At 38.5% G+C, this 13,089-nt stretch overlaps 1 protein-coding gene across 1 annotated transcript; it reads right to left on the minus strand.

Moving 5' to 3' along the window:
* Positions 1-473: 473 nt before the first annotated feature.
* LOC107791983 (uncharacterized) lies at positions 474-1,677 on the minus strand. The gene is made up of 2 exons (XM_016614146.1): positions 1,433-1,677; positions 474-1,056 (listed from the first exon to the last, which is right to left on the minus strand). Exons 1-2 carry the CDS (start codon positions 1,675-1,677, stop codon positions 474-476), a joined length of 828 nt encoding a protein of 275 aa, XP_016469632.1.
* Between the last annotated feature and the right edge of the window lie 11,412 nt (positions 1,678-13,089).

The following is a 13,089-nucleotide window of genomic DNA, read 5'->3' on the forward strand; positions in this document are numbered from 1 at the left end:
CCTCACCCGGGTCTTAGCTCCAGTATATATGTCCTTAATTACCCTAGTGTAAGCAACAGGAACACCTCTAGCCTCTAAACATCTCCATAGAACCTCCTTTGGGACTTTGTCATATGTCTTCGCTTAATCAAAGAACACCATATGCATGTCCCTCTTCCTATCCTTATACAGCTTCACCAACCTCCTTACTAGGTGAATGGCTTCCGTAGTCGAATGCCTCGGCATGAATCTGAACTCATTTTTGAAAATAGATACACTCCACCTCACCCTCGCTTCCACTAGCCTCTCCCAAACTTTCATAGTGTGACTACCAGCTTGATACCCCTATAGTTGTTGCAATTTCGGATGTCATCCATGTTCTTGTACAACAGAATCATCATACTATACCTCCATTCTTCAAGCAACTTCTTCGTCCTAAAAACTATGTTAAACAACCTAGTGAGCCATTCCAAGCCTACCCTGCATGCGCTCTTTCAAAATTCTACAGGAATTTTATTTGGCCTGATCGCTCTTTCCCTACTCATCTTATGCATAGCCCCCTTGACTTCCTCAATTTTAATACACCTACAATAACCAAAACCACAATGACTTTCAGAGTGCTCCAAATCACCTAACACTATATCCCTCTCCCCCTTTTTGTTTAGGAGTTTATCGAAGTATGCTTGCCATCTACGTCTAATATATGGCTCTTCCATCGATACTCTGTCTTCCTCGTCTTTGATGCACTTCACTTGGTCCAGGTCACGGGGCTTCCTTTCTCTCACCTTGGCTAGCTTGTAAGACTTCTTATCCCCACCTTTGTATCTAAGTTCTTCATACAAACATCTAAATATTGCAGTCTTAGCTACCATAATCGCTAGCTTCGCCTCCTTCTTAGTCCTCTTGTACCACTCTCTATTCGTCCTTTTCTCCTCCTCGCCATTGCTCTCCACCAGCTTCCAATACACTACTTTCTTGCCTTCTACCTTTTCTTGGACCTCTCCATTATACAACAAATCCCCCTTGTGGCGACCAAAGTAACCCTTCGAGACCCCTAGTACCTCTCTAGCAGCTTCCCTAATGCAGTTCGCAATCGTGGTCCATATACCACTCGCGTTCCCCCTACTCTCAATGCCACATAGCCTCCAACTTCTCCCCTAACTCCCACGCTTTGTACCATTATCACACTTCCTAATGAGTAGGTAGTCAATCTGGGTCTTAGCTGCCGCACTCCGAAAGGTAACCACGTGTTCCTTCTTCTTTGGAAAAATTGAGTTAGCTATCACCAAATAAAAAGCTTTAGCAAAATCCAACAGTGAAGCTCCAACTCTATTTCTATCCCCAAAACCAAAGCCTCCATGCACATTATCATAACCCCCGAAAGTCATCCGGATGTGTCCATTAAATTCCCCTCCGATGAAAAGCTTCTCGGTTAGTGGAATGCGAGCACAACCTCATCCAGTTTATCCCAAAAGCGCCTTTTGACCTCCTCATCCAAGCACTAATTACATTTAAAGTCAACCCTCTCACAACTAACTTAATAGCCATCAGCCTGTCGTTCACCCTTCTAACCTCTACTACTAGCTCCCTGAGTTCCCTATCCGCCAAAATACCTATCCCATTCTTACTCCTCCCGCTTCTAGTTCCTGAGTACCACAGTTTGTACCCGTCTATATCTCGTGCCTTGACACTACCCATCTAGTCTCCTGGACACAAGCTAAACTAATCCTCCTCTTCTAAAGGATTTTTGCTAGCTCTATTGACTTCCCTGTCAAAGTCCTTCCATTCCAAGACCCAACTCTCAGCCTTGAGGCTTCCTTCCTACCCTAGCTCCCCGCCCTCCGCTCCACCCGAGGACACGACCTTATTCAACCTTCGCTTAACCCAACCACTATAGTCTAAGGGAATACAAATCTAGCACTACCACTAGTATCAGCTAACAGTTAAACTAAAAATATACTACTTACAAGAGTCAATACTAAGTGACAAGCAAACAAATATGATCAAGCAAAACAAATTACGATAAAATAAGAAAAGGTAGAACCCGGGTTGTATGCGGTACACCAAGGCAACTGGAGAGAAAATTTGAGGTATATATAATCTGTCCGGAAGTTGCTGGAATCAATGGAGTTCACCGAGAATCTGTCCACACATCAAAAAATCAGTGAACCTCTCCGGAAAATCACTACAGCGGCAAACTTGTCCAACGAAACAAATGCACACACAGACACACACACAAAGAGAGAGAGAGAGAGAGAGAGAGAGAGAGAGAGAGAGAGAGAGAGAGAGAGAGAGAGAGAGAGAGAGAAGGAGGGTGAGAAAGAGAACCAACCGAGCGATAGGGGTTATTGAAAATACACTATAGGGGTCTCCGAAAAATCATAGCAATCATCGAAATCTTGCTCGTTCGGGCTGGTCGTAGCACACACCCACACACAGAGAAATGAGGAGAAAAAAGAGCACCGACGACGAGGTCTAGGGCACCAGGAGCGACAGGCCAAAGAGAAAGGAAAGATATAATTCATTACTAGTAATAGATAAAAGAAGTAGAAAGATAAAAACTCATTTTCGAATCTTTCGTCTTTCTCCTTACTTGTTCTTGACTTCAAAAATATTGTGAGGCCCTTCAAAAACGGCTCCAAGTTGTATTTATACAGAATAGAATTGATATGTTGTGGTCTTGTGCTCTCCTATTTAGGACAGGAAAAGTAAGTCGCATGCCTAGGGCTCGCGTGATACGAGACCCCTTGGCATGCTCCCAGTTCTTCTTCTTTTTTTCTTGCACAGAGAATTGGTGCCAAAGTTCCATTCACTAGTTGTGATTCACGTTCAAGGCCCTGGCGTGCCTGCTTTTTGCGCGAGGCGCCAATTGTGACACGCTCCCAGCTTTTGCTTCTCAACTTCTTCTTGCATCAAATCATCCTATTTTCGTCAACTTTCATCAAAACTCGTTCATACACACAATAAACACGTAATGAGCATATTGCATATTTATAAGCATATGATCTCACGCAATTCACATACAAAATAATACGAAAACTTATTTAAAGCCATGTATTTTTTTATCATTTATCAATGTGCAAGGTCATATCAAATACGTTCATAGAGTATGAAATTATGTACAATATTTCATCAACAAATAAACAAATATAATTTTTATTTAAAACATATTTTAGCTTAACGTATGATTATGCATTTATTCCTTAACACATGGTGAGACACGCATCCACTCGCCCTTATGAGCACGAGTCCATATTTAAACACGCTTTCATTAAAAGCATTTAAAGCATGAATTTTGAGAAAAAATTCTCAAGGAACTTTAGGTCTCCGCTTAGCTCGACATTGGCATGCAAATAGCGTTATTTGTCACAATTGGGGGTGGCAAACGGGCGGGGCGGGGCGGATATGAGCGGGTCAAAACGGTTCATTTAAAAACGGATAAATTATTCTATCCGACCCGCATTTGAGACGGATAAAAAACGGGTTATCCGGCGGATAATATGGATATCCATATTATCCATGACTTCTTGAATATGATTACTTTTGGGAGAATTCCTAGTCTCCCAAACTTGAGGAACCCCCATTTGAGGCTTTATAAATATAAAAGTTAAACACATTAGTTATCCATTTGATAACCATTTTCTAAATGGATAATATGGTTATTATTCATATTCGACCCGTTTTTAAAAAGTTCATTATTCAACCATTTTTTAATGAATAATATGGGTGGATAACTGTTTTTCTTTTAACCATTTTGCCACCTCTAGTCCCAATATGTCTTGACAATTCAATCCACATCAACCATATGTTAAACACGACATATATGACGCAAAAAATTTACATCTTTTGGGAAATGTCTTAGGCCACCCAAAATTCATTTCATAACCCAGGTGAGGTACTGACTCACCCATTCCATTTATGGCTTTTAACATCATTCATAATCATACAATATCAACAAATTCTCTCAACTACCATTTAAACTATCTTAATACCCCCAATGACCTTCATTATTATCCTAGGGTTAGGGTTCATCTAAAACTCCCTTACAATTCAAATAACACAACATAAAGCATCTGTCAGCACTCCATTATATCGCATAAATGAATCCCCAAGAAGAAAATTACATCTTTATGGCGGGTGATTTTTGGGTGAAATGAAAATCTAAACAAAATCAATAATATTTTGTTGTTAGACTAGCATTAATGGATCATAAGTACTCTAGAAGCTCATTAATGGTCTTACCTTGGTGGATGGAATTGATCTTGAAATAATATTTCTAGTAATCATGCCCTAGCTTCCTCTCATTGGTTTCGACCATTCTACCCAACACCAACTTTTTATAGTACTTGAGGTCTTTCGCGCAATAGACGTGTTGTGGTGTAATTTCCAGCCAAATGGCCTTAGCAATTCATGGCTCCAAACTATTGTCTTGCTTCTTTGCCACCCCAAACCATGTCGCATGACTTAGTCACACTATGGTGTAACTAAGGCGTGACTTATCTGAGCCTTCAAATACAGAAGCAGAGTCAGAATTTTAGTTTTATGGGTTCTTAATTTTAGAACAATGACTTCAAGTATTAATAAATCGGTTCTAAAAGTTAGTTGTACATGTTTGTTGAAATTTTTAACTCAAATATACTATTTAAGTCAAAGTTACTAAGTTCGACCGAACACGTACTCAGACTTCTAGCTCCGCCCATGTTCAAATAAGTCCACGCGTATGTTGCACCTTCTCCATTGGACCTACAATGGCCAATTTTACATTGAGAAATAGAAAGTTGCAAAAATGAGCAAAAACTTATAACATCTGAACTTCATGACACAATTTCTTAGAATTTGAACTGTGGCATTATTGGAGAAGAAAAGAATGAATAAGAGGAAGAATGTGAATAGCAGAGGACGACCAAAGGAGGAGGAAGAACTGGGTATTGCATGCCTCTTCTATCTCTCCCGATAACCCCCTCTCTACCTCTCTTTATCGTCTCCCTCTCTCTCCCCATATTTCTTCTTCTATCTCTCCTCTCTCTCATAGTTGGTACTTGGCATTTTTCATCTATATGTCATGACCCAAATCTCACCATGGGGTCGTGAGGGAACCTAATCTCTAAAACTAGATAAGCCGATCACTTATCAACAATTAAATCAATAAAACATGAAATGATAAAGTTTAACATAAATGCGGAAATAGAGCAAATATAAGCCAAAGTGTCGATAATCAAAACATCTCCCAGAACTACATAGTACAGAATCATGAGCTCTAACCGAATACATAAAGATACCTCAAAATACAATACTGCTCGGACAATAAAATGAGAGTATAAATATAAGGATAGGACTCCAAGGGACTGCGACGGTCAATGCAGCTCTACCTTGAATTCTCACGGTCAAAAGCTCTCACTGCCTAGATCCGCTGCCTCCAACTCCTGGATCTGCACAAAAATGTGTAGGAGTGTAGTATCAGTATACCACAGTCGGTACCCAGTAAGTATCAAGACTAACCTCGGTGAAGTAGTAACGAGGCTCAAGTCGTGTGATACTCACTAGTCAAAAATTTGTGCAAAATTTCAATAACCGGCAACAAAATATGTATAAGGAAAAACAATATCAACCATCTCATAGAGCATGTGATGACAACTCAATGAAGAGAAAATTCATCTGAGTCAACAAATCATCGAAAGAAGTGGGGCATGTAATAGCATGTAAAATTCAACTAACAACTCATAAAAAATACACGACTGAAACTTTTAAGAAACATGTATGAAATCAAAAAATCAACCTCGTTTCAATAAAAAAAACATCAAGAAAGACACCCCCGATCATCACATAACATCATCAATAATCCATTCTTACTTCACCGCATGCACATAACAATGAAATGTCTCTCTTATTTCGTCACATGCGCATATCGCCATCCTTATTATGCCACAAACAACAATAACAGTGAAATGTCACCCTTATGCTCCACACAATATCAACAGTGAAATGCCACCCTTATAGTCTACACAACATCACTAGTGAAATGTCAACCTTATATTCTGCACAATATCAACAGTGAAATGGCACTCTTATACTCCACACAACAACAATCAACCCGCACAATATGTCGTCATATACCACAATATCAAAAAATAATAATACCAAAAATTCATCAAGATATAAGCTCATAGCTTAACAACAAGTTTATAAGGACATGGCAATAGCATAAAAATGCGGAGGAGTGTTCAACAAATAAAGCATGACTATGGCTAAGTCAAATGTAGTGATCATGATCATGTAGTCACAAAGTGATCTAAGCATGTTTCATATAAAGTACATTATCAAATTAAGACATATTAATAGCCTACGGTCTAATCCGGTCATAAGCCACTCATAGCACCCGTGTACATGCTCGTCACCTTATGTACACGTTGCTTTTCACATATCACGAATAAACAATTAAGGCTGGATCCTAAGGGGTATTCTCGCATACAAGATTAGACAAGATACTTACCTCAAACAAGCCAAATCAATGCTTTAACAAGCCCTTTCCCATCAAATCGACCACCGAATGGGTAAAACCTAGCCAAAAACAACTCAATAATATCAAACACGGCTATAGAAATCAATTTCAATTAATAAAGCTCCTATCTTTATTAAAAATTAAAAATTCAACCAAACGTTTAACCCGGTACTACCTCCCGAAATCTGATAAAAGTCATAAATTCCGAACACCCATTCGGATATGAGTCCAACCATATAAGTTTCATCCAAATCCAACTCCGAATCGGGGTTCAAATCCCTATTTTTCATTTTAGAAAAGTTTTACCAAAATCTCTAATTTTCTTCACTTAGATTCATCAATCAAATGCTAAATCAAAGATAGAATCATGAATAATAATCAAATCCCAGTCAGAATACTTACCCCAATCCAAATAGTGAAAATCCCCTAAAACATCGCCCAAATCTGAGTTGCCAATCTAAAAATGTGTTAAATGAAATTAAACCCTTGCTCAAGATATATTCTGCCCACCACTTTCACTTCTGCAGCCCATATGTCGCTTCTACGACACAACATCTGAAAACCACCGCAAATGCGTAATCCACGTAAGTCCCCATATTCCGCTTATGCGGAACAATACTTCGTATCTGCGGAGCCGCTTTTGCGGTCAAGGATGCGTATCTGCACCATCGCATTTGCCAAAGGTCCTTCGCATCTGTGAACCTTGCTGTCCCCCTCCCCCCTCCCCAACTCCACATCTGCGACCAACTGCCGCATTTGCAAACTCGCATCTGCTGACCTAGGTCCGCATACGCGAAAATATCAAAACAGGAATACCAATCAAGGCCAAAATGATCTTAAACTCATTGGGCTCCTCAAACCCACTCCAATTAGAATAAATCCTAAAATATAACACGGACCTACTCGAGCCCTCGAATCACAAAAAATAACATCAAAGCCACGAATCACACCTCAATTCAAGCTTAATGAACTAATCCAAATTTTTAAATTTCAAACTTACGCCGAACATGCCTAAACAACTCGCAATGACCGTAAATTTTGCACACAAGTCATAAATCACTATACGAACCTAATCCAAGGATCAGAATCCCAAACGGACATCGATAACTACAAAGTCAACTATGGGTCAAAACTATGAACTTCTAAACCTTCAACTTCCCAACTTCCGCCAATAAGCACCAAATCAACCTAGGAACCTCCAAACCCAAATCCGGATATACGGCTAAATCCAAAATAACCATCCGGACCTAACAGAATTATCAAAACTCCGATTCGAGATCAAATACATAAAAGTCAAATTTGGTCAAACACTTCCAACTTAAGCTTCCAAACTAGGAACTAAGTGTTCTAATTCAATCCAAAACCTTTCCTAAATAAAATCAACTATCCCCACAAGTCACATAAATACAAATAAGTATAATGGAAGCATCAAATAGGGGAACGAGGCTCAAATACACAAAACGATCGGCGGGATCATTACATTATAAATTAAATTGCAAGAACTGTAGCAAAATATTATCCATCAAGGAGATAAATTTAGACATTCGCAGACCTTGAATTTTTGTAAGCCTAGAACTTATGTTTCTTGAAAGCACTCCCTAGAATTTAAATTTATGGTTCCTGCAAGCAGTCTCTGACGGTAAGGATAAACATTCCCAAAACTTGAATTTATGGTTCTTGCAAGAACTCCCCAGAAATTATGTGTTAACTGTCAAACCTCTTTATAATAGCATCTTTTATTCCGATATTTTTTGGCATTTATAGTGATTGTTTGTTATGCACTTGTAATACTATTTGACGTTTAAATACTTTTTTGGTTGTTATAGATAACAATTAACCAAAAATTAATTTTTTTCATTTTTAATGTTACATATAAAAGATAAAAGAATTATTCAAATTTAAAATCTCAAAAGATATGCATATTTCACTAATTAAATACTAAAGAAAGCTAATACTATTAAAAAATTTATAACTAAATGTACAAAGATTTAAACTCGAAACACACATTTTAAAGCTACTAGAAAATTAAATTCTTTCAGAACTGATGGAAAAACTCTGTAATTGTAACTTTTTATGTGAGGAAATCAATATGCCTCACATAAATACTTTAATACGCTATAGGAAATGTTGAATCAAATGAAACTTAAACTTTAATGAGTATTCTTCAATTCTTATAACTTATGCACAAAGGGAACTATGTCCAACGAAAAATATATGTGCAGATCTTCGAATCTTAAGAATTATGCAATGTAAAAATGTCACGACATAAAATCCCACCTTACGGATCATGATGGCACCTAGTCTTTAAATCTAGGTGAGCTGATTACTTATCAATTTTTGAAACCATAAAGGCATGATATACTGAACAGAGTTAAACATAAATGTGAAAATAAAGGTGATACAATCCAACACGGTGACAATCACGACATATCCCATAACTAGGTAGTACAGAGTCACGAACTCTAACTGAATACATAAAAAAATATCTCAAAATACGATATTGTTCGGGTAGAGAATTGGCAGTATAAATGTAAGAAATGGACTCCAAGGGACTGCAACGAGCAAAGCAATTCTACCTTGAATCCTCATGATCAAGAAGTTCTCACTGCCTGGATCCACTATCTCCAATACCTGGATCTGCACAAAGAATATGCAAAAGTGTAATATGAGTTCACCACGATCGGTACACAGTTAGTATCAAGACTAACCTCGATGGAGTAGTGACGAGGTTCAAGTCAAGATACACACTTATCAAATAACATGTGGAATAATATCAAGGCTAGAAACGGGAAAAATAACAAGAAGCAATAGTTGTAATCTCATCAGAACAAATGATACAATTCAATATAGATAAAGGTTCAGTTCAACAACAAGTCATCAAGTAGAATCGTACTCATTTGGTACCTCTTGCCCACATTACTGATCACCCTCGCACGGTAAAGACCTCGTACCACAATATAAGTCACACTTGCACAGCAAGGTTCTCGTGCCACAATATCGTACTCATTTCAGTTATAATTAAAATGTTCAAGAAGAATTTATCAAGAATCAAATAAAGTAATGCAAGATAACAACTTTCTTCTTTTACTTTAATTTGTTATGTTACCAACAACTCAACAGAATATGATTTAATGACTCCACGTAGGTAACTCCATCTTGGCAATTAAATCATCAAGTAATAAAAGAGACACAGATTAGCACATTTGAAACAATACACCGAATCACGTAAAATATATTACACACACAAAGAAGTTATAAGCACAAACAAGAATACCCCTTTTCACCAACACACGAACATCATCAATAAAGCGCCCCCAGGCCATCACATATCATCCCCATATAGCCTCTTACTTCACCGTGTGCGCAACAATATGCCTTCCTTGTCTCGCCACACATGTTTTAATAATCATCCCACCTTATCTGCCCACATGTGCAAACCCGACATAAACTGCTTTGTCACGCCACATATGCAATACCAACAATAAGAATAGCACGGCAGAAACCTCGTGCAAACACCCAAACAATCCGCCCAATAAGTCCACATGTGCCAATATCATTATAACACAACATGCCAACAATTGTCATCAAGACATAAACGCACAATCTGCTAACACAGTGCGTAAGGACAAACCAATAAAGGGAATATGAATGGGTGTTCAACATTTAAGCATGAATTCAGCTAACACAGTTTAGCAACAGTCTCACAAACGGCCAACTTGGCCAATTTAGGAAATGCAAATCCTATAAACATGATCTCTAGTATGGAACATGAATTCAAGTAATCATCCAAAGAGGAAACACGTTGTGTAGAGGTCTCACAATCAAAACAAGGCAATAAGAGCAACCTCGGGTCAAATCCAGTCAAAATCACATATACGACTGTGTACACACTCGTCACCTCGTATACACGTTGTTTCACGCATATCATAATTAATCAAATAAGCCAAATCCTAAAGGGTGATTCTCCACACAATGTTATAAAAGATACTTACCTCAAAATCCCTCAATCAATACTTTAAAAAACAAATCCTGTAAATTTCACCTTCGCTCTTCTCAAATCTAACCAAAAATGACTTATTATCATCAAACAATGCAAGAAAAATCATTTTCGATTAATAAAGTTAAGATATTTACACAATTCCTCAAAAGTCAACGAAAGCCAACCCCGGGCTCGCCGGGTCAAAATTCGAGTCGAAGGGTAGATCTTGACTACTCATAACTCCACGAGTCCAAATATGTGTTTGGTTTTCAAATCCAAGTCCAATTCGACTTTCAAATCTTAAATTTGTTGTATTTAAAAACATAGTCAAACATCCCCAAATTTGTTTTTCAAATCACATGATCTTGATGTTAAAATCCATAAGAACTCAAGTTAAAATATTGAAATTGAGCCAAAATCAGATGTGAAAATCTCCTCCCACCAAGTCTAGGGCTCAGAATGTGATAACATGAGACTAAGTTCCGGAATACACAACATATAACCAGTTGCAGATGTCACATTTGCGATCACGGGTTCGCCTCTGCAAAAACGAACAAAGGTTCGCAAAAGCAACCCCTGACAGTCCCTGCTAATGACGCATTTGTGACAACATACTTCGCAAATACGAAGCCCCCCCCCCCCTCTCCCAGCGGCTCGTCACAAAAGCGACACTCATCCTGTAAAAGCCAACATCCAGAAATCGCAAATGCGATGCTATCCTCGCAAATGTGAGGTCCCTTCCCCAGCAGCCCAGAGTCGCAAAAGTGAGAATGATCTCGCAAATGCGGTGGTCAAAAATATGACCATTGATAAGTAGGAATTTTGACCGCATATTTGCTCTCTTTTACTTGCATTCTAGCTCAAAAATATTTAAAGGTATTCCTGAGAACTAATGAGATGAGCTTTCTTACAGGAATATTGGGAAACGAGCCGAAGAAGTGAAAATCAGCTAAAAAAAAGAGACAAAATTGGACAAAGACCAAAACAAGAAAAAAAATACTTATAGTGCGGACCGCACAATACTGTGTGCAGCCGCAAACAATGAAGAAGCCCTGTCAAATTAGCTTCAGAGTATGCGGACCGCATAATTCTGGTGTGGCCGCAGAAGAGAGATTCAGAGAGTTAGAATTTTGGGCAAGCTGAAGAAATGCGGATTGCACCATTATTGTGCGGCCGCAGGATGCCAAGTGCGGTCGCACTCACTATTATGCGCCCTGCAAACGACCAGAATCAGAGAGCCTTGATTGAAGCTATGCGGACCGCACTATTATTGTGCGGCCGCGGGATTCAAAGGTACGGCCGCATTCATAATTATGCGGTCTGCAGAAGAAGGTCCAAGTCACAGCCCAAGTCAAGTGTGCGTCCGCACTCAAAAATATGCGGTCCGCACAATTACATGAAGTGCGGACGCATCCCACTTTTATGCAACCGCAGAAGGCCCAGTTGACCAGTCAATCTCAAATTGTAGCACGCACTCAGAATTATGCGGCCGCACAACCTCCGCAGGGGAATTTTTGTCAGATATTTTTAGCTCAGTATAGATAGAACTTTTTATCATTTTTAGGGTAAGTTTTGTTTTGAGAGAGCACCTGAGCCATTTTTCTTTACTGTTTTGAGTAATATTGTACTAGATTAGCTTCTAAACATTAGATTTTCTTTCCCTAATTAATTATTATGCATTCTATCTTAATTTCTTCTTGTATTTCTTTATTTTTCATGAGTAGCAAAATTTCTAGCTAGGGTTGTGGCCCAATCCTAGTGTGGGTACTTAATGGGTATTTGATTTAGGAGTTGTTTGTGATTGGGTTAGTGATATTTAGCCTAGTTCTTACTTGAATTCAAGAATTAATGGTTGCTAACATTGATTCATGCCTAATTGACTTAGTCTCTACTTGAGAAAGAGAGACTAAGTCTAGAAAAACATGGCTAACAAGAAATTAGGGTGAACTCAAGAAATTGATAGCCCCAATTAAAGGGTTGAATCTAGAGATAGTAAGACCCGACTTGAGCATTTATCACTTGTTTTGTGCAATACCCATTTGGACTTGAGAAAGCTAAATTGGGCAAAATCACTCAAACTACTGAGAGGTATAGAGTGGGTAATTGCGTGTGATTGCTATATTACAATCCCGATCAATCAAACTTGCCCTAGAGTTTACAACCCATTAGGTAACCCCCTAGGTAGAAGTCACGACCCTAGATTATTTACCATTTGGAAAACAACCAAAACCAAAAATATTATCTTCTAGTTTTATATTGCAATCAATAGTTAAAGTAGAAGTAGAAATAACAAACAAGAATGTGGAAGTGTAATCTAAGGCATATCGTACAATTATACAAAATATATAGCTAATCCCAATTATAACTCCTTGAGGATTCGACCCCGACTTGCGTTGGGTTTTATTATTGCTTCGACCGCCTCACTACCTATATTTGTGGTGTGAGTTTGGGCGACATCAATTTTTGGCGCCGCTGCCGGGGAGTTAAACGGATTTAGCTATATATCTAGGTTTTGTGTGATTTGTCTTCTTTTCCTTCCGAGTCACTAATTTTGTTTTTGAATTGCTTATAGGTACGAGAATGGCTCTCAACAACGAGCCCATTGATAATTTGCCATTGGGGGAGGAAGTGA

The sequence above is a fragment of the Nicotiana tabacum genome, chromosome 2 (genome assembly GCF_000715075.1).
Source record: "Nicotiana tabacum cultivar K326 chromosome 2, ASM71507v2, whole genome shotgun sequence".
In the NCBI taxonomy this organism is placed as follows: domain Eukaryota; kingdom Viridiplantae; phylum Streptophyta; class Magnoliopsida; order Solanales; family Solanaceae; genus Nicotiana; species Nicotiana tabacum.